The sequence below is a fragment of the Myotis daubentonii genome, chromosome 17, assembly GCF_963259705.1.
Source record: "Myotis daubentonii chromosome 17, mMyoDau2.1, whole genome shotgun sequence".
NCBI lineage: Eukaryota > Metazoa > Chordata > Mammalia > Chiroptera > Vespertilionidae > Myotis > Myotis daubentonii.
In genome coordinates this window covers 36,423,412-36,451,193 of record NC_081856.1, presented here as the reverse complement: position 1 = coordinate 36,451,193, position 27,782 = coordinate 36,423,412, and the positions used below count along the sequence as shown (strand labels likewise).

At 41.1% G+C, this 27,782-nt stretch overlaps 2 protein-coding genes across 5 annotated transcripts in view; one reads left to right on the top strand and one right to left on the bottom strand.

Moving 5' to 3' along the window:
• NUDCD1 (NudC domain containing 1) overlaps nt 1-18,097 on the bottom strand; it is a 55,934-nt gene extending 37,837 nt beyond the window's left edge. Inside the window, exons 1-3 of one of the 3 annotated variants that reach the window (XM_059671899.1) lie at nt 17,969-18,097; nt 17,569-17,700; nt 7,966-8,120 (exon numbers count right to left, since the gene is read on the bottom strand). In XM_059671899.1, coding sequence (XP_059527882.1) covers nt 7,966-8,120; nt 17,569-17,686 — 273 coding nt within the window. In that variant the 5' untranslated portion in view covers nt 17,687-17,700; nt 17,969-18,097. Of the gene's footprint in view, nt 1-7,965; nt 8,121-9,996; nt 10,109-17,568; nt 17,808-17,968 lie in introns of those variants that run through there. The other 2 variants (XM_059671900.1, XM_059671902.1) reach the window with 2 other exon arrangements.
• ENY2 (ENY2 transcription and export complex 2 subunit) lies at nt 17,993-27,560 on the top strand. Of its 2 annotated transcripts, none has more exons than XM_059671904.1 (5): nt 17,993-18,077; nt 19,473-19,549; nt 23,303-23,373; nt 24,681-24,755; nt 27,295-27,560. In XM_059671904.1, exons 2-5 carry the CDS (start codon nt 19,482-19,484, stop codon nt 27,369-27,371), a joined length of 291 nt encoding a protein of 96 aa, XP_059527887.1. In that variant the 5' UTR covers nt 17,993-18,077; nt 19,473-19,481; the 3' UTR covers nt 27,372-27,560. The 2 variants fall into 2 exon arrangements, with proteins under 2 accessions (XP_059527887.1, XP_059527886.1); XM_059671903.1 differs by having other exon boundaries at nt 18,011-18,149.
• The last annotated feature ends 222 nt before the right edge of the window (nt 27,561-27,782 follow it).

Below are 27,782 nucleotides of genomic sequence, written 5' to 3'. Positions count from 1 at the left end.
GTCCGCTCGCTGGCCCCGACCCCCGCCGCCACAGCCAGTCACCTCCCTTTGCTGGGCGACTGGCAGGGCAATCGGGGGGCCTCTGCTGGCACCTGCCCTGCCTGGCCTGGGGCCTGAGGGCTGGGGGCAGGCCCTGTGTTCAGCATCTGCCCCCGGGTGGTCAGTGTGTGTCATAGCGACTGGACTGGCACATATTAGGCTTTTATTATATAGGATAAGCACTTAGAAAATAGAAAAAACTATATTCTATTATATAGACATACTATAAAATACTTAAGAATAAATTTAATAAAATGAGCATAAGTTCAAGGATGAAAACAATTAAGAATTAGGAAAGAAGACAACTTGTAGAAACCTTCTTAGAGGTCACCCATTCTAAATTATGGTTTCCTTATTGTTTACTAGTGAAACTTAAAAAAAAGATTTAAATTTTATCAAGATGCTAAACAAATTTAAATATACACTATATATATTTGGAAAGGTGTAGACTGCTTTGAACATGTATGAACATGTGCCAAAAGTGGTTGTTATTTCAATGTCAAGTTCAAACCAGGGAAGAGAAGTAAGGAGGCACTTCAAATTCTACTGAAAATTAATAAACTGGAAGGAACTTAATTTTGTACATTGCAGCATTGCCAATGCCTACAGTAATGCATAATATATAAGTAGACATGCAATAAAGACTTTGAATAATAGTGAATTATATGTATATGTATATTTTTGTATATTATACCTACATATATATATCAGACTTTGTGCTGAGTTAGGCTTATAAAAGTCAATATTCTTAGAGAATTTTAGATTTGTCTTCCTAAACAAACAAAATATAACAAAATCTTAAAATCATAAAAGCCCCTAACTTTAAAAGACACACTAAAATGCATAAGAAACTAAAAGAGTTATTATAGAGCAGCGGTTCTCAACCTGTGTGTCGCGACCCCTTTGGCGGTCGAATGACCCTTTCACAGGGGTCACCGAAGACCATTGGAAAACACATATATAATTACATATTTTTTTTGTGATTAATCACTATGCTTTAATTATGTTCAATTTGTAACAATGAAAATACATCCTGCATATCAGATATTCACATTACGATTCGTAACAGTAGCAAAACTACAGTTATGAAGTAGCAACAAAAATAATTGTATGATTGGGGCCAACACAACATGAGGAACTGTATTAAAGGATCGCGGAATTAGGAAAGTTGAGAACCACTGCCATAGAAGCTAGAGAATAGGTCAGTAAGAGGAATCAAAGATATCTTAGTCTTTACTCTGATTCCATGTCAAATAAGCTATCTAAAAACACTACAGTAATTTAATTTGACCCTTGAACAACATATATTTGCACTGCATGGGTCCACTTATACACAAATCTTTTTAAATAAATCCCTGTATTGTGTTTTATCTGCTTTGGAGTCTACAAATGTGGAAGGCCAAGTGTATGCATTGATCTATGCCATTTTGGGTACTTGAGCATCTGTGGATTTTTCCTGGAACCAACCCCAGGCAGATACTAAGAGATAACCAAATTTTGGGGGAGTAAAAAGTTATATGTGGATTTTCAACTGCAAGGGAGTTGGCACCCTTAAAACTCAAATTGTTCAAGAGTCAGCTGTATTTAATTTCCTATGGAAACTTTTTAATAGAAGAAAAATATCCTAACCAGTTCACACTGTTTATCTATAGTATTTCAAATGCAATCATTAAACTTTCATCCAAGATTTCCAGTCTTAAATCTTGTGATTTAATTTGGAATCAGCATCCCAAACTGAGATTATTAGAGGGTGAACTGATAAAACCAAGATTTTGGCCCTGAACCGTGACCTTATCCCCACTCCTCCCAGCCAAGCACACTAATAAACGTTTCCTTCTCCATACTACTTCTGCATCTTATCCCTACTTCCACTGTTACATGTTATCAATTTGTAAGTGTATGTGCCTACTAAGGACATAGTAGCATTCAATAAATGTTTAAGAAACATAAATATTTCTCATTCAATAAAAAATGATTTATCTCAATAAACCAAAGACTCATATACAGTATTACCCAGATAATAAGAGGAAGCTCCAATCAAGAATGCAAAGCCAACTCCAACGAGCAAGAAATAAACCTGAGAAAGATAAGTATCACATGATCTCACTCACATGCAGAATCTAATGAACCAAATAAACCATGATCAAAAATAGACCCAGAGTCATAGAAGCATGAACAGACTGTTGAACATCAGAGGGAAGGCAGGGGAGGGTGGACAGGAAGAGATCAACCAATGAACTTGTATGCATATATGCATGACGCCTGGACACAGACAATGGGGTGGTGAGAGCCTGGGGAGGATGGAGGAAGACGGGAGTGGGCTGGAAGAGGTTAATGGGGGGAAAAAGAGAACCTATCTAAATACTTTAACAATAAAGATTTTTTTAAAAAGTGATAATAAAAATATTAAATTTTAGAAAAAGAAAAAAAGAACAAACTTTAAACAGCTGTTATCCATTCAACAACACATTGGCAACCCTTCTGCTAAGTCCTAGAATTACACAAATATAAGAAAAGCCACAGGCTAGAACAGCCATGGGCAAACTACGGCCCGTGGGCAGGATCCGGCTCTTTTGAAATGAATAAAACTATTGAAAAAAAAGACTGTACCCTTTTATGTAATGATGTTTACTTTGAATTTATATTAGTTCACACAAACACTCCATCCATGCTTTTGTTCCAGCCCTCCTGTCCAGTTTAAGAACCCATTGTGGCCCTCGAGTCAAAAAGTTTGCCCAGCCCTGGGCTAGAAGAACAGCCAACAAACTATAGTCCATGAGCCAAATTGGATCTATTGTCTGTTCTGGTAAATAAAGTTTTATTGGAATGCAACCACATTCATTCATTTACACATACCATCTACTGCTGTACAGCAAAATTGAGCAGTTGTAACATAAAACTGTTTGGCCCATAAATACTAAAAGATTTGTTATCTGGCATTATGCACAAACAATTTGCTAACCCCTGGCCCAGAGCAAATTCATATAGTTCATGGAGATCTGGGAGCCAACAGTTTAAATGTTCCTGGGGGAGCAAAGAGATTTATCAAGGCGAGCTTCCTAGATGAAATGTTTAGTTGGGACTTAAGACTGGGAAGCAGTCTGACAGAACTGAGAGAGGATGTTCCAAGGAAGAGTTAATCACGTGGGAAAAGGACTAGAGGCAACAGGCTTTCGGGCATGTCTCAGGAATCGCAAGAGTGTGGTATTACTAGAGTGCAGTCTGTATAAAGTGGTGAAAGTCAAAGTTGGAGAGAAGGGCATTATAAACTTGATATGCCAAGAATAATTTGTACATTTTATCCATGTACACAGGCTTCAAAATAGGCACTAGATCACCTGTACAGGTTCTAAAATAAACTGGCCAGCAGACAGCAGAAATCAGACCATGCTGTTTCTTGCTTCTATTCCCCTTCCTGCTTAGTTATCATGGAAACCTCTGTTGCCTTCAGGTAGGTGCTTCTGTCCCTGAACCAAATGCCAAGGGGACAGGAAAAGAGAAAAAAATCATGCTAGGAAGAAGAGGAATTTCTGAGAGTAAATTCAGGTAGACCTCATGGAAAATTTGAACATGACATGGGAAGATTATGTTCCCAGTGATTTTTTTCTAAATCCAGGAAATTCTTCACACTCTTATAGTTACGATTCATGATTTCAGATTATTTGCAGAAGTACCAGAGCAGTTCTTTTAGGCCATGGTGCATGTTTTTACAGCACTGCAGCTGGGGGATCCTGAAAGAAAGGGAGCAGGCTCAGCCTGGCCTGCGGGAGGAAAGGAAAGCTCAGAGGTTCCCTATTGTTGCCTCTTCCATGCCTGACCACTTGGAGATTGATGGGGATTAACTCATATGCTTAATACCCTCTGAGATCATTCAATCTAGCTTGAATACATAAGTTCTGTTAAACTCTTTTTACCAGACTGTAATACAAATGCGCTGGGCAATAAAAGCTGTTTTGTTTTGGTTTGAAGAACACAACATAAATTTGATATTTAGTATTATATAAAGAACTAGAGGCCTGGTGGATGAATTCTGCATGGGTGGGGTCCCTCCCGGCTGATCGGCGCTGTCTCTCCCGGTTCCAATTGGGCTGGCCTGGGGGAGGGACCATGGGAGGTTGGCTGTGGGAGTGCACTGACCACCAGGGGGCAGCTCCTGCGTTGAGCATCTGCCCCCTGGTGGTCAGTGCACGTCACCCGGCCAGTTCTCTGGTCATAAAGGTTGCTTAGGCTTTTATATATATAGAAAGAACTAGAGAGATAAGAGAGGCAGTGTGTGGCAGGTAGACGTGGAGCTTCTGAAGGTATGAAGAGGGGAGGAATGGAGAGAGAAATTACAAAAGTAAACTTTGCTATTTCCCCCCCCCAAAAAAAAAAGAAAAGAAAAAGAATATATACCACTTTGTGCTTATACTTGATGAAAAAAACAAAACAGACACATAAAAAACAAACCATGTCTAGAAAAACAGATAAGAAACTAATTTTTTAAAAGTTGCAAAGGGAATATGGGTATTTAAAACAGGAGAGATTAAAAGATGAGGTCAGAAAGACTTTACTGAGTATTTTTAATTTTTTTTTTAAATCACATGAAAACATTGCCTATTCTAAAAGTACATATTTAAAAGTGTAGATTTTCACTTCAATAAAGAGAAACCCACCAAGCTGAAAAAAAATTTTGGATTTTGTCAAAAAGTGTGGATTTTGTCATAAAGGAAAAGGAATTTAAGTGAGAGTGATAAGATTACACAAGCGATTTAGATTATGCTGTAGACACAATGTAGGGGAAGGCTAGAAGCAGCAGAAAATAATTAGGAAACTATTAACTGACCATTGACTATTTATGCCAAATATCCTAACAATGTACTATAGAGTTTACAACAAATAACAAAACAAAATATATAACAAAAATAGCTCAAAGGTGGTAAAGGAAGTAAAAGAAATATTATTGTAAGATTTATATGGGTTTTTTTAAGTAGAATAATATTAGTTAGAGGCAGACTATGATAAGTTAAAGGTAAATATTATAATCTCTACAATAACCAATGGAATACTAAGGGATACCTTATCCTTCGCAACAGTATGAATGGACCTGGAGATTATTATGATAAGTGAACTAAGCCAGTCAGAGAAACACATATGATCTCACTTGTAGGTGGAATCTAATGAACAAAATAAACTGATGAACAAAATAGGTCCAAAAGTATAGATGCATGGAACAGACTGACAGAGCACAGAGAGGAGAGGGGTGGGAAGGGGATGGCAAGAAATTAACCAAAAAACGTATATGCATATACTAGTATGCATTACCCAAGGATACAGACAATAGTGTGTAAAGGCCTGGGGTGGGGTAGGGTGGAGCAAAAGGGGAGAAAATGGGGGACATCTGTAATACTGTCAACAATCCTATCTAATAAAAGAGAAATATGGTAATTGGCATACGACCACTACCCTTCCCATTAGCTAATCAGGGCGATATGCAAATTAACTGCCAGCCAAGATGGCGGCCGGCAGCCAGGCAGCTTGAAACTAACATGAGGCTTGCTTGCTTCAGTGACGGAGGACTGCAACGTTCCCCGCCTGCTGCTGCAGGCCTCTGAGCTGGCAGTTTGAAACACAGTTACAAAAATAGAAGCTAAATAAAACCCCAGAAACCAGCTTTCAGCTAGCCGGGATCTCAGACCTGGAGTTGATACAGAGTTTCGATTGTAGAACCTAAACAAACCAGATACCTGCTTTCAGGAGCGGAGGCCTAAGAGCTGGAGCCTCAGAGCTAAAGCTGGTTCAGAATAAAAAAAAAAAAAAAAAAAGAAAGAAAGAAAAAAAGGAGCAGTTGGGAGCTTCAGTCCCAGCCTGAAAACAGCCCTCAGCCCCTCACCCAGACTGGCCAGGCACCCCAGTGGGGACCCCCACCCTGAAGGGTGTGTGACCAGCTGCAAACAGCCATCATCCCCTCATCCAGGCTGGCCAGGCACCCCAGTGGGGACCCCCACGCTGATCCAGGACACCCTTCAGAGGAAACCAGCCAGCCCCCACCCATGCACCAGGCCTCTATTCTATATAGTAAAAGGGTAATATGCCTCCCAGCACCAGGATCAGCATGACAGGGGGCAGCGCCCAAACCCCCTGATCACCCTGTGGCTCTGTGTGTGACAGGGGGCGGGGCCACAACCTCCCTATCGGCCCTGCTCTGTTCCTGACAGGGGAAAGCACCCCAACCCCCTGATCAGCCCTGCTCTGTGCCTGATAGGGGGGAGCTCCCCAACCGCCCTGCGGCTCTGTGTGTGACAGGATGCGGCGCCCCAAACCCCCCACCCCACGGGCCCTGCTCTGTGTGTGACAGGGTAGAGCCATAACCTCCCCATGGGCCCTGCCCTGAGTGTGAGAGTGGCGGCGCCCCAACCCCCTAACCGGCCCTGCTCTGTGGGTGACAGAGGGCGGTGCCCCAACTCCCCCACCCCACGGGCCCTGCTCTGTGTGTGATGGGGTAGAGCCATAACCTCCCCATCGGCCCTGCCCTGAGTATGACAGTGGCGGCACCCCAAACCCCTGATCGGCCCTGCTCTGTGAGTGATAGAGGGTGGCGCCCCAACCCCCTGATCTGCCCTGCTCTGTGCGTGACAGGGGGGAGCTCCCCAACCCCCTGATCGGCCCTGCTCTGTGCGTGACAGGGGGCAGTGCCCCAACCCCGATTGGCCCTGCTCTGTGCGTAAAAGGGGGTGGCGCCGCAACCTCCCCGTCGACCCTGCCTTGAGTGTGACAGGGGGCGGTGCCCCAACCCCCCAATCGGCCCTACCCTGAGCGTGACTGAGGGTGGCATCGCAACCTCCCAATCCGCCCTGCTCTGTGCATGACAGGGGGCGGCGCCCCAATTCCCCAATTGGCCCTGCTCTGAGCCCGACCAGGGGCTGCACCTAGGGATTAGGCCTGCCCTCTGCCACCCAGGAGCAGGCCTAAGCCAGCAGGTCGTTATCTCCCGAGGGGTCCCAGACTGCGAGAGGGCACAGGCTGGGCTGAGGGACCCCACCCCCACCCCCCCGAGTGCACAAATTTTTGTGCACCGGGCCTCTAGTTAAAAAAATAAAATAAATAATAGTAATACAAACAGGTTTATATAAAAAGCCAAAAGAGAAAAATAAATGGAATTTTAATAAAAAAAAAAAGATAGATTAATCCATATAAAGGTGGGAACAGAGACACAAAAGAACAAGGAATAGATGAAATAAACTGAAAAGATGGTAATATAAACCCACCCATATCAGTAATTACATTAAATGTAAATGTACTAAGCCCTCCAATTAAAGGACAGAGATTCTCATACTGAATAATAATAAAAAAAGACCCTACTAAATGTTCTTTACAAGACATACACTTTAAAAATAAGAACGCTGACAAACTGAAATTAAAAGGATAAAAATGATAAATAATATTTATTAAGAAAGCTAGCATGGCTATATTAATATAAAAAAATTTCAAGACAAAATTATTCCCAGAGCCTAGAAATAAAAGACATTTCATAACCCTAAAAAGAGCAATCCATAGCAAGCAAAACAATCCTAAATGTTTGCACCTAATTAAAACTGTTAAAAATACATAAAGCAGAAATTAGCTAAAAGGAAAAATAGATCCCCCATCATAGTTGGGGATAACACACCTCACATGAAGAAACGAGAAATGAACCAGGTACATCAACACTGATAAACTCATTAGAGTAGTTGCCCACTGGTAGGAGTGGAGGGGAATAAATATGTGTAGGAATAGGAACAAAGGAGGAAAAAAAAACTTAATAAAACAAAAATGGAGCCTTACAGACCGATGATAGGATTTTCTATATTAAAGGTATGTGTACATCAGTTACTTGAATATAGGATTCAAAGTGAAAATTAAGGATCAAATTTATTAGAAAATCCTACTTATATATTTTTTCCTTACCAGCATCACTGTCAAATTCATAATTCTTCCAAGGTTATCAATGTAGTAGACACTGTCTTGATACCATGAATCACAGTGAAGGTAATTATACATTCCAAAAGCATGCATGTGTTCCAGTGTGTATTGATCATCTCGAAGTTTTACTTCTGCCACAGCTGAAATATAAACAAAGTAAACATACACATAAAAAGTTTTGCCTCAGATTGTTCCTTTCTGTACAATGCCTACATGGCAAGAGGCCTTTAGGACAATTCACTGTGCTATTCATTCAAAAGCAATTCTGGGCACCTACCAGAAACTGTGTGCAGAGGTAAACTGTGTAGAACTGACATGGCCCTGCCCTTACAGAACTTAGAATATGGTGGCCACCTCTTCCTTATAATTATGAATAAAAAGAGAGAAATTCTAAAATTGAAGGATTTCCTATCTCCTGGGCAAATATTAAGTCTACTTCATAAAGTATTTATATACTGTAAAAAATGCTTTTACCTCTATTATATCTCATTGATTTTTACCACACATTAAGAAAGAGTGTTTTTATTATTTCATTACACAGTTTTGGAAATAAATGTGAGCACAAATAGTGATTTCTGCAATGTTACACCACATTTCTCCCAACAATACAGAACAAAACACTATTATACCTGGAACAAAAATAAAGTTTCCTACTAAAAAATAGAACTTTTTCCACTAGAGTATTAGCTGCTTCCATAATTTTATTTTACTTTTCTCCAGCTTTACAGATATAATTGGCATAAAACACTGTATAAGTCAAGTGTACAACATCATGATTTAATGCATGTATATATTGCAAAATGATTACTACAATGTTACTTCACACATCCATCACCTTACATAGTTACAATTTTTCCTTTTAAAGAGAACTTTTAAGATCTACTCTCTTAGTTGCTTCCATAATTTTAAATCTGCCAAATGTGATTTTTGCCTCTCACTTCTTCTTTCCATATATAGGAACCTTTACCATTCAGGGATGCCCATGCACTACAACTATTTTCTACTTTAACAGGAAATAAGTAAGTGGACTAAGCTGAGCCAATACCTTACCTTAATATAAAACTCATCTTACTATATGCTAATTGGAAGTTTTATTCCAGAATGCTCACCTGTTCCTAATTCTATTACCTACTTTGAGTCCTAGCTTACTTATATCCATTCATTCATTTATTCAACAACTATTTTAATGTGCACCAATGATACAATGATGAGTAAAGAGCACAGAATCTATCTTCTTAACACTTATGATCGAGTGGGGAAATGGACATTACTCAAATAATTGCATAAGTAAATATGTGATTAAATGTTTTTAAGAAAAATTACTGGGGCCTGGCTGGCATGGCTCAGTGTTTGAGCATCAACCTATGAACCAGGAGGTTCAATTCCCGGTCAGGGCACATGCCTGATTGCGGGCTCAGTCCCTAGTAGGGATGTAAAGGAGGCAGCCAATCAGTGATTCTCTCTCATCATTTATGTTTCTGTTTCTCTCTCTCTCTCTCTCTCTCTCTCTCTCTCTCTCTCTCTCTCTCTCTCCCTCCCTTCCTCTCTGGAATAAAAAATATTTTAAAAAAAGAAAAATTACTGGGTACCATGAGAACAAGTAACAATGGGAGCTAACCTACTTGGGAAGATTAACAGGAGCTTTCAAAACTTTGAGCCAAGCTACAAAGGATAAGGTAGAGTTAATTTAAGAAGTAGACCTACCTACCTACACACATACACGCACCTACTTAACACAGGCAGAAGGAAAAGCAGGCAAAAGTAAGAGGGAAAACTTGTGTTCAAAGACCCAAAAGACAGCCAAACTGGCTGAAATAACAGCAACAGAATTGTACAAGGAAAGGTGTACAGACGAAGGAAGTGAGAGAACCTGGCAGGAATTGAATCATGAAAGACCTTTTCTTTACTTATATTTGTTGATAAACTCACTGTATTCTGGATTTTTTAAGCAGGAGAATAAAATCCAGATTCAAATGTGTAAAAGGTTCACTTACAACTACAATATGGAAAACATACCAGAATAAAGCAGGGGTAAATCCAGGGAGATCCACTAGGAAACCATTGCAGTCATCGGGTAAAGGACGACTGAAGTTTAGAAGCATTTCAGAAGCGACATCATTGTAGCTTTTGATGGCTTTGATAGAGACGGAGGACATTGTTTCTATATAACTCCAGGAAGTGTTTCTTTTATAAGGAGCAGCTAGAAATACCTATTCCACTGATTAGGAGGGGGACAAACATCAATTCTTGGTTTTCTAGCACCACTGTGTGGATGAAACTCGATACTGCAGAAAATGTGCGGGGTACCATAATGGCCCAAACAGTAACACTAGGCAATGTGACGACAAACACATTTTTTTTCATAATTGTCCTATTGGTGCATAGAAAAAGGCTGCCTCTGGCCCCACATGAGAAAGAAAAATATCATGTTAATCATCCTGAGTATAAAGGGGGGGCAGAGCAATTGAAAGGAGAAAAGCAGTGTTGAGAATGAGAGGCCGGCAGAGCCCTTTTACAGAGCCTCCTAAGAGAAGGAGTGGAGCGCAGGGAGTCTCAGATGTCGGCTGGGATCTGTGAAATGGTTGAAAAAGAGGAGCATCTTTCATGAGGGCTAAGAAGCAAGTATAGTGAGTTTTTATTATTTAACATTATAATAACTGCATTGGAAATAAAGAGAGCTTTGCTGAAAAATCCTTCTCCCTTAGTAAAAAGAACTTAGGGCCTAACACAAAGGGGATCTCTCCTAATCTTTCCCGAAATTCCTTACAAAACATACACGTAACCTCAAATATCTGTAGTTTTTCACTCACAAATCGTTTACTGAATGACTGCTATGGGCCAGATATTGTGCACTGGACAAACACTGATAAATAAAACACTGATAAAAAAAATAAAACACTCATAAATAAATAAATGAGCCCTGTTAATGGTGCTAACAACAGTTACAATTATAATATGCTATTATATTGAACCTCATGAAACTGCCAATATTCAACTCTTTTGACACCAGTTAAACATGATTCAATCTAATACTTATATACCAGTAATCATAGAATTTTTTTTAATGGAAGGCAGAGGCAAAGAATATTAAAACACTAACAAAGGTCACTTCTTAGACCACTTATCTTCTAATTGTACCCAATGAGTTAAGTCTTTTTTTCACCTAGTGACTTAATTTGTTATTTGTGTATAAAGATGCAAAAAGTAGCGCACAAGCTTGTATTACAAGTTCTGAAGCGAGATTTATGGAATAAGGTAGGGCTAGAACTAGGAGCATTGCCCTCACTAAACTCTCCTATGTAATAAAAGCCTAATATGCTAAGTGTCCGGTTGACCGGCTGGCCATTCAACCAATCAAAGTGTAATATACTAATGATATGTTAAGGCCACTCAACCGCTCACTATGACATGCACTGACCACTAGGGGGCAGACGCTCCAACTGGTAGGTTAACTTGCTGCTGGAGTCCAGCCAATCGGGACTGAGCTAGATGGGCCAGACACACCCTGGAGCCCTCCAGCAGTCCCTCCCCAGCTGGCCAACCTCCCGCGTCCCTCCCCGGCCCCGATTGTGCACCGGTGGGGTCCCTCAGCCTGGCCTGAACTCTCTCACAATCCAGGACCACTCAGGGGATACTGGAGAGCCAGTTTTGGCCCGAACCCGCAGGCCAGGCTCAGGAACCCCACTGGTGCACAAATTCATGCACTGGGCCTCTAGTCTTATATAATGTTTCTGCACATTAACATATTAACCTGCCTTTCTTCTCCATATTTTCCTCTAATAAAGTAGATATGAAACATATACAATGGTTACATGGCTCTCCTCTTCCTTTACTCCAACTAAAGCCATAATCTTTACCAGCTTTTATCCTCCCTGCCCTGAAGAAACAGCCCAGAGACTACAAAAAACATTAGAAACAGCCCTGGAGGGGTAGCTCAGTTGGTTGGAGTGGCATCACAATGCACTGGGATTGTGGGTTTGATCCATGGTCAGGACACATACGGGAATGAACCAGTGAATGCACAAAGAAGGGGAACAACAAATTGATGTCTGTCTGTCTGCCTCTGTCTGTCTGTCTCTCCTTTTCTAAGAAAGAAAGAAAAGAAGGAAGGAAAGGAAGGAAAGGGAGGGAAGGGAGGGAAGGAAGGGAGAGGAGAGAGGGAAGGAAAGAAGAGAGGGAAGGAAAGAAGAGAGGGAAGGAAGGGAGAGGAGGGAGGGAAGGAAGAGAGAGGAGGGAGGGAAGGAAAGAAGGGAAGAAGGGAGGGAGGGAGGGAGGGAGGAACAGCATGTACTCTAGGTATAGCTTTCCCACTGACAAGTAGCCTAGTTAAGTTACCTAACCTTTCTATCCTGTCTCACCAGTTAATGGTACTAGTCCTATAGTATTCTTGACAAATGTAACCTGTAAACATGTAAAGTGTTTGCTAGATGGCACATAAGAAGAAATGATGATTTCCCTGTTTCTCTTCTCCCTTCCAAAGCAAATTCTCACAAAGGTGCTAAGGATTCCATTCTCTCCTCCCTCTTCTAGGTCCTTCCTCTCTACTGGTCCCTTCTCCTCCACTTTAATATGTTGAAAACTTCCCACTTCACACAACAAACAAATGAAAAAGGGTTTCCTCCTTTTTGCCCTGTTCCCAAAGCAGGCCTCTTTCCTACCCTGTACTTCTCCCATTTTCTCATTATCTATATTAACCCATTTCAATTTTGTTTGAACTCTACTATTCTACCAAAACCTTTTTTCATTTAAAAATAAATATTGAACACTTTTTTCTTGAAGCCAAGATGGAATAATAGTGACCAGTTCTATCTTTCCATCAAAAAAATGTAAGATAAAATTAAATAAACCAGATAAAATTATATGAAACAACGGTTTTCCAGACACTAGACATCAGGCAACAAAGGATAGTGATCCCTAAGAAATGAGAAACAAAGGAGGTTACCCTAGCACTGCCCCAGCTTAATACCACCTTTAATGAGTTTCCAGATCTTGGCACGAAGAGGAAAAGGTGAGGTAGAACCTGAGAGACTCCCCTTGTTGTGGAAACTGAGTGAAAGTCTAGGGAGTTGATCAAGGCAGCTACAGTTCATTGGACTGTCCAGTGTACTAGAGAAGAGAGCAACAAAGAGAGAGGAAAATCAGAGGGTGTCTCTCAAATAATGGCACATGATTGAGAAAACCACCTCAGGCCAGGGGAAGAACCATCTGAAAGGATGAGAGAAACCATTTTAGGCACTCAACACAAGGCTGAGAGCTGTAACTGTTCCCCCCAACCAGAAATGGAAAAAACTCAGAATTCATGGGATAATGGGTAGAGTACACAGAAAAGTCTTCCCTCAAATAATTAGCCCTACACTGAGCATTGCTCCAGACCAGGCTAACAATTCATAATCTGTTTCCAAGTAACTCAACTGCATCCCAGAACAAAGTTCAAGAAGATTTATACAGCCCTAGCTGGTTGAGCTCAGTGGATAGAGCATGGGCTTGCGGACTGAAGGGTCCCGGCTTCACTTCCGATAAGGGCACATGCCCAAGCTGTGGGCTCGATCCCCAGTAGGGGGCGTGCAGGAGGCAGCCAATCAATGATTCTCTCATCGTTGATATTTCTATCTCTCTCTCCCTCTCCTTTAAGATAACTATCCAGAAATGGAATTGCTGGGTCAAAGGGCAATTACAATTTATAAAAAAGGTTTTCTTGCTTAGTTCTTTGAAATAGAAAAAGACAAAGTGACATATACTGTTTATACAGCAGTGGGAATTTTAGAACAATTTAATGACACTACTTAAGACAAGAAAATACCTAACCTCCAAGGTCTTTGAGACCAGGGACCATATCTTCATCCTCACATCCTAAATGCAGAGCTTCACCCACCCGAGGTGCCCACTCACAGTATGCTAAATTAATGTAAATTCCTTAGGTTAGTGTAAAAGAAGTCAAGCTGTCAGGAGGAGCTCCTAAATCATACCTCACCTTCTCTAGAAATAATTTTCAAAAGAATTAACCTCTTTTTCATCCTCCTCCTCAAGTAAATAACATAAGTCCCTCCACGTGAACTACTGCAAAAGTGTTAAGCTGATCTGTTTCCATTGTCTCATTTTCCAAATTCAACCTCTATAGAGCCCAAGTGTAAACCATTAAAACCCTAAATCAGCTTTCCTTCTTTGCTTAAAGCCCTAAATGGCACCTCATCACCTCCAGTTGTGCATCCCAAACACAGAATCTAAATACCAACACAGGTGAACTGAGGGGAGAAAAAGGAAAACTTTGTGAGTTTTTATTGGATTTAGAGAGCTATATATTATGAGATTTTGCTTCCTGCTTTTTTGTGTTAAAAATAGCCTTTTATTTATAAAAAGATGGGCGAGTGCATGAGTTTTTAAAAATAGATATTTTTTAACCGATTTTAGAGAGAGGAAGGGAGAATAGAGAGATAGAAACATCGATGAGAGAGAAATATCCATCAGCTGCCTCCTGCACGCCCCCTACTGAAGATCTAGCCGGAAACCTAGGCATGTGTCCTAACCAGAAATCAAACCTTCACTTCCTGGTTCATGGGCCCACGTTCAATCACTGAGCCACACCTGCTGAGCTACATGAGTTTTTAAGAAACATCTCCACTTGGCAAATTAAGAAATTGGGCTTTTTATGATGGGTGAGCTTTATTTTTTACTGAAGGGCCCCATGAAGCAATCAGTCCTGTCTCACTTTCCCAGGAGATTTTTTTTCCTCCTTCTCTCCTTCATTCACTCAATTTATTGAGCATCTGCTATGCTAAGAGCAATGGCAAGTAGTGAGTAAAGGAGAAACACCATCTTCATGGAACTCACAATCTAGTGAAACAAACAGATATCAAATAAATACAGATTTAAAGCTACGACTGTACTGCCTTATGGAGAATGGAATGAAGGAGCCCAAAAATGAAGATAGGAAGGATAGTCAAGGAAGCTACTACAGTTCAGGTAAGAGATAACTGTGATTTAGACAAGGATAGAGGCATGAAGAAGCCAAAATCGTCTACTGGCTTTGCTGAAAGATTGAACAGGTGGGTTTAATGAAGAAATAACTCTATGACATCAACATAAGCAACTATATAGACCTGCACTAATGGTCCCAACTTTTTATGCCTCCCTGGGTCTATGCCATGTGGTATGAGGCGGCTATAATTATTCTAGACATGATTATATGATTTGCTTAGGCCAATGGTGTGCCGAGCTGGCATGGTCATGGCATACTCAGCCCCACGTTGGGTGCCATATGTGCTGAGCCAGGACAGCCTGGTTCGGTGAGCCTGAGAGGGGGTGGTGAAGGATTGAGAAAAGACAGACAAGAGAAAAAAGCTGGGTCTGGGTGAGACGCTGTCCTCTCTCCTGAAAGCCTTGTCTTTATTTAATGCCAGATTCAACAAGGCAAAGTAAGGGCGTGGTTACAATGTTCTCGTGAGTTTCCAATCAACTCAATTATACCCACCTGGTCAAGCTTTGTTTACTTGCTGCACCTCCTGCAGCCTGTATCACTTAGTCATGTGGGACCACAGGTTCGGACCATCAGGTCAAGCTTACAACTATAGCCCTTGGCTATAACTGTGCTGGGAGGGCTTTGCCCTCCAAGCTAGGACGTGCACGTGGCTTTGCCACGAGAGGACCGTGCCCGCCTATTAGTCCCAGGCTTCAACCTGTCCAAACGCTGTAGCCGCTCTCCACACAATGGGACAACAGCAAACTTATTCCAAGCAGTAGCTTGAAAAAGTGTTTGTGCACTGCTACTTGTCTCTTGGAATAAGCCTGGACTAGCCGGCTAAAGAATGAGAGAGCGAGTGGAGCAGAGCTAAGTGGGGACCATCTGAAATAACCTTAAGCCAGTCTATAGCCAAAGAACCCCTAAACATATGAGGAAGTCCAGCCAAGATGAGCAGAGACGCCTAGCAGACCCATAATTGAACAAAAGTGCATGGATGAGCCCAAGCCACACCTAGAACCACTTACCTGACCTGTAGACTTATGAACAATAACAGAGGGAGAGAGAGATAGAAACATCAATGATGAGATTCACTGATTGCCTCCTGCACGCCCCACACAGGGGGGTCGGGATTGAGCCTACAACCCAGACATGTACCCTCGACAGGAATCGAACCCAGGACCCTTCAGTCTGCAGGCTGACGCTCTATCCACTGAGCCAAACAGGCTAGGGCTGGGATGACTTTTTAAATGCATAAACTAACTAAACATGGTGGTACCATTTACTGATATGGAGTGGGAGAGGGAATGGAAAAGAAAAACCAAGCTCATTGTATCTTACCCTGCTCAACTCTTACCTAGCCTCCAAAGTGCAACTTAGATATCGATTCTTCCAGGAAGCTTTCCCAGATCTCCCGGGCTGGTTTGAAAAGATTAAGTACTACCATTATGTTTTGTACATATCCCAATCACTGCCTTACCACATTGCTTTATAATTATCTGTTTACTTTTCTTCCCAACTAGGTAATTGCACCTTTATGTTACAGACTGTCATACTCATCTTGATGTTAGCATGTAACATAAAACAGGGTCCCAATAGATGTTTCCGAATTTTATAAATGAATTAAAAACATTATTTCACACTATAAAATCTATTCATCAACTGTAGATCAGTATTTCTCAAAGTGTGATCTACTGACAACATGCATCAGAAGCAGCAGGGGTGTGTATTAAAAATGCAAATCTCTGGGCTCTCTATCTTCAATGAAAATGGCATTCTCCACCTCGTTTTTTTTTAAAAAAAAAAAGGTAAAGTGGCCCTGGCCGGCTCGGCTCAGTGGATAGAGCGTCAGCCTGCGGGCTGAAGGGTCCCAGGTTCAATTCCGGTGGGCTTGATCCCCAGTGGGGGGCGTGCAGGAGGCAGCACATCAATGATTCTCTCTCATCATGGATGTTTCTCTCTCTCCTCCCTTCCTCTCTGAAATCAATAAATATATTTTTTTTTTAAAAAAAAAGAAAGGTAAAGTGGTGACTAGCGGGCCTGCTACAGACACACAAAACAAGTCGTAAGAAGTATGGGTACGAAAACCAACTCTTCCTCACGATTTTCTGGAGATGTTCTCTACAATACAGTCCTTAGGCTAACATCACCCAGGTAACTGCACCTGCTCAGAACTACAATGGGGTTCCTCCTTTAAGAAATGGGTCGGACTCAGCCAGAGGGAGCAGGAGCTGGGGTCCTCCAAAGAGGCGTGGCTTCCCAACGCACAGGTTCACGGAGGATGCTCCAGGCCCAGGGGAAAGCAAGTTGGGAGCTTTCTCCGCAGCAGGGGCCAGGCCAGGACGGACAGGCGGTCTCGGCCCGAGCAGCACCTGCGTGCCGGGCCCCGGAGCCCAGCGGCCCAGCCCAGTGCCGGCCCGTGGTCCCGCCACAGAAGAGCCGCGAGAAGGTGGCTCCCACGAAGGTCCGGGATGGACGTCCTTCTCCAGAAACCGCCACCCGGTGTCCACCCCAGCCCGACGGGCCGTAAGGAAGGCCCCGAGTCGGAAAGGAAGAAAATGCGGGAAGGGTCTGGCCCTTGGCCTCCGAAAGGAAAGAGGAAAAGAGTGCAAGGGGACGCCGCCGCTTCCCACCTGCGTCTAGTTCCAGCTGGTAACAGGGCAGCGGCTCGAGGGAGAGTTTGTAACCCTCGAATCGGGGGTCCAACAGGGGTCTCTTCACCCGCAGCGAGCAATTAGCGGCCACCTCCATCGCCTTCCAGGTTCCTAGCGGGAGAATTAATAAAGCTCTTGTTGAAAGGTCCGCGCTTCCCTCGTTGCACCGAGGCTGGGAGGCTGCGTGGGTCCCATCCCATTAAACACTGCGGTGCAGCATGCCTTCTGGGAAATGTAGTGCCCGTGAGCGACTTTATTGTTGCATGCCGGGATGCGTAGTTTCCAGAGGACGCACCGCCCAGCGCGACAGCGGGAGCTGAACTCTCTTACCCAGAGGGCTGAGCGGCCAGGAGGCGGCCCGCGCTGGTTAAATTCTCACCTGATAGGCAGGGTGGCGAGGCCCCGCCCCGGAAATGCGTGTTCTAGCTTTCTGTGTGCTTAGGCGCCCGAGCTACTGAGGGTCTAAGTCCGGGCAGCCGAAGAGTGTGGTAGGTAACGGTCGCCAGCGCAAGGGTCATTTCGTCGCTGGGAAGGGACGGCCCTCGCCCGCGGTGATGGTGGTGAGCTATGCCCGTGGTCCTCAGGGCCGGGACCCGGGCCCGGCCCAGGCTCCTTTCGATGTGCTGTCTTTCGTTTGCTTCCCCGACCCGCGCTCGCGGGCCTGTAGGGCTCTCCGACTGGGCGTGCTACCGGAGTTGGCCCGGAGCCAGTCCTCGCTTTGTTTTCTGGCTCCTCCCCTCCCGCCTCTCCGCTGTCTCCGCCCCGTTCTGCTTTCCCCAGGAATGACTGGACCGGGAGGGATCCCCTAGCGCCCTTGTGTCACCGGTGAGAAAACTGAGGTCTTTCGGAACCGACTTGTCCAAGGTCACTGTCCGTATTGGAGGGGCCAGGGCGAGATTCAGTTCAGTCTTCTGACTGCACCTCAGAATGGCTTTTTGAAAATGTTGAACCTCCAGCTGCAAAAGCAAACATGTCCTAGTCTTTTCTCAACCCCTCCTTTTCCCTTTGCACTTGAGAAAGAAAGAAAGAAAGAAATTTCCACTCTGAGAAGTCACTGCCAGCCTGAGTTTTCCCAAAAGGGCACATGGCAGGCTGCAAAGTCTTGGTCTGAAGTGACTGACAGGTGCCGGCTGGCTCCAAGCCTCCCAGCCTCGCCTCCCTCTGCTTTCTGCACCATTTTGGTCCGGGCTGGCTGTTTTTACTGGAAAGTGAGACTGTCCCAAGTGAGGACTTCGTTTGGGGTTTGTTTCCCCCTTTGATCAAGAAAGAGCACAAATAGACTCAAAACAGCAGGTTTAGTCGCGATTCAGGACGCGTCCCCGCGAGAGGACATCTTAACCTGGACCTTGCACTTTTCACCAACATAGCCTAGACTGGCATGGCTTCCCCCAAAATTTTGAACAGAAACGGTTCGCAGTCTGTCGTGATGAGCCGTGGAAGTGTTTGGGGGGCGGGGTCAAAGACACCCGAGTGCAAAACCGACTTTTTCATGACTTTCTTGTCTCAGTGCCTCAGTTTCCTCACCTGTAAAACACAGATGATGTTAATCATACTTGTATGAAATAATAGGTTCTGGGAGTGGAATGGGTTAAAAAAAAAAAAAAAGCAACAACAATGTGTTAGCCCCGGACCAGGCACATACATGTGTCTAGTACATGTGACGATACTTGCTACTTCCAGACTCGCTTTAAGAAAGGGAGCTTATCAGTGTGCCTCCTTGGGATGCCGCGAATGTGGGGCGTAATGACGTCGTTAACGCATTGTTGGTATTTATCGCCCCTTCAGCCGATAGCACGGTAAAGGGGTGGCGGTGCTTGCCTAGAGGAGTTAGGAGGGAATGCTCTGTAAGTGCCCTGTGTCTGAACGTGCGTGTTGATGTTCAGGTTAGCAAGATGAACAAAGATGCGCAGATGAGAGCAGCGATTAACCAAAAGTTGATAGAAACTGGAGAAAGAGAACGGTAAGTAAGAGACTGTGTGGGTAAATTGTATTTAAACGCCTTTAAGTTACAGTTACTGTATCTACAAGAATCGAAACAGGAAGGGACAAAACTGATGTCAGTGGAAAGAATTACAGAAAAATAGATTGTCAAAAGCTTCAGTTCCTAACATGTATAAACGATAGGTAGGCCTGTTCAGTATTGCAAGAAATTAGAGGGAAGTGAATGATGTAGAAAGATGAACAAGAAATGACTCTCAGAGACTGTATAATAGCAAAAAAAAATTCCTAAATAATGACAGTTGGAGACATAATGTTACCCACTTTTTAACAGGGAGCCAGCACAATAGAACCAGTATTAGTTACCAAGCTGTTTTTTAATAGTCATCCAGGGGTATGTTTCTATTAATTTTAGAGAGAGAGGAAGGAAAGGGGGCAGAGAAATATTGATCGGTCTCCTTGCACCGAGACCGGGATTGAACCTGAGACCTTTGGATGTGTGGGACAACGCTTCAGCCAGCTGAGCCACCACAGCCAGGGCTTTGCCAGGTTCTCTTAACCTCAGTAGCATGTACTATTCCTACCATCTGAAACATTCCTTTCTTTTTCTCAATCTTTAGCTTCGTCTAGCTCATCTTTCAAGTCTTAATTTAAATATTTCTTTTGAGTATCCTGGTCTATCAGAACATTGAACATTGTATTGTGACCACCTACTTAGCTTGTTTGTATCCTTCAATATAATCTCAATTACTTGACAGCAGAAATACCAGTGTATATCCAGTATCATGCCTAGTTCTTAATTGGCCAAGTAAATATTTGGAAAAATGAGCACAAAGGAGAGGCTGAGGAATCAAGAAAGGCTTCCAGAAACAGGGTGATAAATTGTGAAAGAAGTATATATAGGGAACAGGAGAGATCTGCGGGTTAAGGTGATCAGTTAAGATCTCACAATATTAAAAGAGGTACTTCAGCTGGGGGAGAAGGATTAGCAGTTCTTGAAGCCAAAAAAAAGTAGGGAAAACAATCTAGGCAGATGGAACAATGTGCAAAATCACAGCTTCTGGGTAAGTGCAGAATTAAAGCTAGGAGGAGGTAAAGGGTAAAAGCTGTGTGGACAGGAGTAGATTTTATATAAGTCAGCTTTTTTTTTAGTTGAAATTGATAGAAACTGGCTTAACCAATGGAAATACATAAGCTCTTTTAACTGGAAAGTCTAGAGCTTAAAATTGCTTCAGGCACCGCTGGGTTCAGGCCTCAGAAGTTATTGTCAACAATATATCTTTCTTTGCCTCTCAGCTCTGCTTTCCTCGGTGTTGGCTTTATTCTCAGGCAGGCTCTCCCTACAGAGATCAGTGGTTCAAAATGTATACCCCTCTGGCTCAGACTACCTTCCTTCTGATAGTTTCAATAAAGACCTGCCCTGATTACCATCTCACTTAGATAATAGGCCAGTCATGGTCACCCTTGCCTAGGTCACGTCCATCACCAGAACCCTACCCAGATTTCTTACACTGAGAGTGGTAGAGGTTTTTTTGTTTTTCTTCTGTCAAAAAAAGGACAGAAAAATGGGTGGTGGGTTTGCAAAAACATCTGTGGTTGATTTTATCCTTGGCTGTTGGGAGGCATTAAAAGGTTTTTTTAAGGGAATGACTAGATCACATTTGCACTTTAGGAATGTTATTCTGGCAGAATGGAGCATAGACTGGAAGCGTTAGACAGAATGCAGAAGATTACATTGGGTTAAAAACGAAAAGCAGTAAAATGAAAAGGAAAACTCAGGTGGTGGTTTTTTGTCTTTTAAGTAAAATCAGAAATGAGGAAGAAGGTGGAAACTAGAAAGGTGCCTTGGGAAACTGAGAGGATAGTATTGCCAGTAATGAGTCTAGGGGACTACGTATTTGTTTGTTTATTTCATGCAGCTTAGTTACCGAGTTTCTACCACATGCCACGTGCTGTTAAGGTGCTGAAGTTATAGTAGTGAACTAAGTGAAGTCTGTCCTTTCATGGAACTTGCATCCTAATGGGGGAAAACAGATAAGAAATGTCTAATATGTCAGGTAATGATGAGTTATAGAGAAACAAAGCAGAGAATAATGAGGTATGTTATTTTGGAAAGAAAAAACAGGGCTTCCCTGAGAAGAGATCAGAAGGATATGAGGGAGATGGAGGGACTCCAAAAGCCAAGGTCCCAAGATAGGAGCTTTTTGGCATTTTGAGGAGCACACGGAAGCTAATGAGACTGAATAAATTGGAAGAGGGAAAGAAGTCAGGGCACAGCTGGGGAGGGGGCAGATCATGGAGGGTCATTTAGGCTGTAGTAAAACTTGGAGTTTATTCCGGGTAAATTAGAAGCCACTGGAGAGTTTTGAGCAATGGGAAGAGAATGGAAGTATGCAAGGAGAACAAGCAGGGGAACAAGTTAGGAGGCTTTGGGACAGTCCAGTCAAGACAAGGTGGAAGCTTGCACAGGGCAGAGGTGATACAAAGCATGGGTGCAGGCACTTATTTAGAACTGGAACTGGTAGGACTTGCTCATGGGTTGGATGTGTGGAGCGAACGAAGTTGCAGTGAAGGACGCTGCCAAGGTTTCTAGCCTGAGGGACTGGAAGCATGGAATTGCCATGGTGACAAGGAGAACAGAACAGGCTGAGGGTGGAGGGGAGCATGAGCTGGGCTTGAGCCGGTGAAGACCGAATGACCTGATTAAACATTGAGATGAAAATGCCACATGGTGGAGATACAGGAATATTGGAAGAAGCAATTCGGTTTGGAATATGACATGTTTTAAGCTAATAAGATGATTTAGGTTGAAGATTGAGGATTTTTTAGAGTGGGTATGGAAAAGGAACAGAAAGTACTGATAAACTATTTTATTACATCCATGGTGCCATTAGTTGCAATATACGCCTTTTTTTAAAAAACCAGTAAGAAACAGGAAAACCCTGCTAATTAAATTATGATAGGGCCCTGGCCAGGTAGCTTGGTTGGTGGAGCGTCTTCCCATAAGCCAAGGTTTCGGGTTTGATCCCACGTCAGAACATATACAAGACTCAATCAGTGAATGCATTAAATCAATCGAACAACAAATCTCTCTCTCTTCCTCTTTCTCCCTCTCCCTCTTTCCCTCCCCCTCCTCCCCCTCCTTCCCTCTCATCCTACCTTTACTACCTCTCTCTCTCTAAAAATCAATTAAAAAATTTAAATTATGATAGGCATGCCATTTACTGAATTGTTAAAATGTGGGGGGTAAAGTGTTAGATTCATGAAATTCATAATTGATGTATCATTTAGAAGGTTAATGGAAAAAGGGAGGGGAATCTTTGAGATTAGAGAGAGAAATAATGGGGAAGTAAGAGAATTGAAGGATAAGAATTTGTAGTCAAGGAAGGGATTTTGGAGTTTGAAGATTTCAGAGGTGCAGCTGCTCCAAGCTCAACTAATATCTTCCAAAAGGTGTACAGCCCCACAATTTTTCTGTTGGTGGAGGGAGGTAGACAGGGTGTAAGAAGGCCAGAGTAGAGTTTCTTGAGAAGTATTGTGCCCCATCTGCTTTATTTTACTTTGCTAGTAATGAAAATGAGGCCATGTCCCCACAAGATCAAAGAACTATTTAAACTATTTCGTGATAGAACCAGGATCAGGACATGGTTGAAGTTTTGTGACTGGCAAGCAGGGAATGTTTAATTGAAGAGTTGAACTTTTGATTCAAACATTCCTATCTCAGATATTGCACATTGTTGTAGTTTAATTTGAAAACACTTTTTTTTCTACACAGCCTCAAAGAGTTGCTGAGAGCTAAATTAATTGAATGTGGCTGGAAGGATCAATTGAAGGCACACTGTAAAGGTAATCAGTTTCATTTAGAAGATAAGCTAATTCCATTGTTCTCTATGTTGGTTTGAAGTTCACTAGAAAAATTACAGTCAGTATTGTAAAGGTATATAAGTGGTCAGACATAATTTTAAACAAATGGAAAATTGACTCTTGTAGTGATGATTTCCTCCTCTGTGATAATATGTAGACCTAATTCCTAAATTTATAAAAAAATTTGTGTATTTCTTTTAAAATAAGTGAAGCAGGATTTTCTATGGCTTTAAAATGTGGACTCTCACCTTTTCAGTGTGCCCGTTCAAAATGAAACATTCCTTATTCCTAATATGTTTTAATTAACCAACTGAGTACTTTATGGTTGTTAGACATTTAGGAATTATCTCTCTTGTCTTTGACAGGGTTATTTTGAAAAATTCAAAAGCTCTTAGAGAATTGTACTTATTTTTTTAAATGTAGAATGGGGGCTTGTTAAATTGCTTAATGTTGATGATGATTCCATTAGACAGGTTACACATGTCACTATGATGAGCCTCCGCTCTGGCTCAGCTTTTAGGATAATAGCATTTTGGTTATTTTAATGATTTCCCATTGTATTGTAATGGTTTCTACAAGTAATGATAATAGTGACTATAACAACTAATATGACAAATCAGTAAAAGCATAGACTTTGAGGTCATACAGATCTTCACTGATAAAAGACTAGAGCTGTATTTCAACTCATGTTTGGATGAGTTATTTAATCTTTATGCTTCAGTTGCCTCATCTGTGAAGTGGGAAAAATGCCCAGCCCATTTCATTATTGTGAATATTAACTAATATAAAGCATCCAGCACACAGTAGGGGTTCAGTAAACATTAACTACTTTCCCTCTTGTTTCTTTTGGCCCAGTCTAGAGAAGAGAAAGGAGCAAAGGAGTTTTGTATTTTCATTTTGGGCTATGAAATTTTAAAGTGGACACAAATAATAGCTTATTCCCCCTCCACACATTTAAGAGATAACAGTGAAATAAGATCTGTGCAGTTATAAATTTCTAGCTTTTTATAACTGTTAGATTTGACCTTATAGTTCACATTCATTCTGTGCTATATTTGTTAAGCTAAAGTTATTTAGCTGAGAGATGAACAGGCTTTTATGATATTATCTGGTGAATATTTAATGTGTTTAAAGTTGAACTAAATATTCATTAAAAAAGAAGTGTCCTCTTTTTTTTTTTAAAGACCAATCTGTACTCTAAAAACATGATCTTAACCCTTCCTCTATGAAAATCTTTCTTACAGATAATGATTTTAAATGATATGATTTGTTTTTTGCTTTTGCATAAGAGGTAATTAAAGAAAAAGGACTAGAACACGTTACTGTTGATGACTTGGTGGCTGAAATCACACCAAAAGGCAGAGGTAAGGAATACAAATTGTGTGAAAGGAAACGTGTGCTAAAGACATGATTTTTTTCTGTCATGCTGGTTCAGCTTTTCTTTCTTCCTACAAAGAAAAACAACTTTTCCAAAATTATTTGGAGAGTTGATGTTCCCTCATTGGGAACAATTATAATTGTCTCACTGCCTCCCTAGCATGATTTTGAGTTGAGTAACAGATGAGATAAGAGGTGTAAAATGTTTTGCACTCTGAAACAGTATACAAAGAAATTGACATGATTGGTAAGAAAGATATTTTTTAAAATATGGGATCTTGTAGAGGTAAATATACCTGAAGCTACGATTATTAACTATTAAATATGGCCTGACTTCACTTAATATTTAAAAATTCAAAGTTTTACTCCGGTCCATGAGTCATTGCTCTGCTATCACTTTGCTTATTAAAAATAAACAAAGCTCTGTCTTCTTGAATGTCTAATTAAGAATGTAGTAGCACCATAACTTCATATTCAGGGTAATCCATAATTAAGATTCACCCTGCAACCACCCTTTAATGCCTTGTTTACAGAAGGCAAAGGAAAGAAAGGAAGTATGTTAACATCGACATTATGTAATAGTGTCAGGAAACTACATTATATTCTTATCTTAGATGGACCTACATTTTTTTCCCCATTTACTTTGAGAAAGTTTAAGTGAAACCAGGTAAATTAGATGACCTATTGTTTTCTCACACCAAAATACTAAAAATAATTTAAATGTAAATAAGTAAATATGTTTGCAAATTATTCTTAGAAACGACTCATTCCCCAAACTGCTTTACCTGTTAGAAAGGAGCTAGGAATCCCTTGGTTCTTTCCATCGTATCTTTTGGCCTAGTCACAGCTACAAAAACCTGACCTTTTCTTTACACATATCTCAGAGAAAGAAAAATAAAACCAACATATTGTTCCCCCCATGAATTTACATTTTAAACTAATTTTCCCTAAACTTGTTTTCTGTTTTCCTTCAGTAATTTATGCCTAATTTGTTAACATTACTTAGGAACCGGTTATACAGGGTAGAAATTGTCCTTTGCTCCTCCTCGAACACTGGTATCTTGGACATATCAGTTCTTTGTAGCTCCCCTGCTAGAGAATGAGTAAATAAAGAAAAGAGAAGTGAAAATAAATCTGTTCTCTTAGTCTTCTTTATTGTGAAGAGTAGAAGCATTTTACCTTTTTAAATATACAGTAAAATTGACCGTTTTAGTGTGCAGTTCTGTGAATTTTGTACACATGTATGAATTCATATACCCACCACTCCCTTCAAGCGATACTTTTGTATTCATTCACGCCCTATCCCTACCCCCAAGGCAACTGATCTGTTCTTCCTCACCGAAAAGTATGTTTAATATACATATTGATCACAGTTCCAGTGGACTTGAATTAACCATGTAGTCTCTATTTCTAGACAGGCTGAAGCTAAACTATTTATAGGGGAGTATCTGTCTCATCTGATTTGTGTACTTATTTCTGAAATTCTTATAGAAATATTTAACTATATCTGAAGCTTTCCATTTCCTCTGAATACAAGCACATAGTGTTAGACGTGTTAGTTAATTCTCTATTGCCCTTATTTATTAGGCAATTAGAAAAGGAACAGTAATGTAGATTTATTGATATTTAATAATAAAATTTCCAAGAGGAGGGCTTTTTTTTTTCCTTTTCGTTTTTTTTTTTTTTTGGGGGGGGGGGTGTTAATACTCCAAATAGATAGTACAGTCACATGGTTCAAATTCAGAAAGTAAAAATATAGGAAATGTAACCACTGTTGTGGTTTTGCATCTTTGCCGAGTCAGAGAGTATATGCATTTATTTCTATAAAATATTGTCGAATTACCTTCCAAAAAATGTTGGAACAGTTTATACTCCCACCAGCTAATATGAGAGTGCTAGTTTTTCCCTCAGTCTTGCCAACACAGTATATTATTAACCTTTGGATTTTAGCCAATCTGATTGGTAAAACATGTTATCTGAATGTGGTTTTAATTTTCATTTCTCTTGTAAGGTTTATCCCCTCTTATGTTCAAGAACTGTGTGTTTCTCCTTTTCTTCATCGCCTGTGCTCATTTTTCAAACAGCCTGCTGATCTTACCAAATTGAAGAAATTTTAGAGTAGAGAGATTAGCCCATTTCTTTAAAAGTGATTTCCCAGTTTTTGTCTTTTGCCTTTCTTTACAGTGATTTTGACCAAGCTTATTAAGTTGCTGTTGCACTTGAATTAAATTTATCAATCTGTTATAGCCTCTGTGTTTTAAAAAGGCCGTTTTTCTCTTCTTTTAAAGAATTTTCCCATGTTTTCTTCTCTATGTTCAATGTATTTCGTTATTTCACTCAAATAATAAATGAAAATATACTTTATTTTTTCAGATGTTTATCTAATTTGTTATTAAAGCTCATGAGGGTATCTATAAAATGGATTATAAATTTTGGATCGGTCATCCTGAATAAAACATCAAACCTAAAATTGGCATATATTCATTGGACTCTTCTTACTCTTATATTTTTATTTTTATATTTCAGCCCTGGTACCTGACAGTGTAAAGAAGGAGCTTCTACAAAGAATAAGAACATTCCTTGCTCAGCATGCCAGCCTTTAAGATTGAATTAGATTGTGTTGTTTTGTGGTCTTATTTCTGAAAGTAAAACTTGCCATAAATTAGGAATCGCTTTCCCAAAATAAAATCCGTTTTTGTATGATGGTATACAGTTTTCGGTAATGATGTATACATTGTATTGATTTTTTTTCCCCCTAAATGTGTTATTTTAATAAATATCTCATGAATGAGTTTGAAGTTTCCTTGGATCTTGGAATAAATGGGACTTTTCAACAATGCACCAGATTTGTTGAGAGAAAGTCATCAAATTATATAGTTTGTTAAGTATGTACATGTTTCTGTGCTAACAACTGAGGAGAAATAAGCTGCCTCTTCTGATTGTCTAGATATGGTGTGTTTCTCTGAATCCCTATACTATTTTATAATACATGTCCCATCTTGTACTACAGTTGT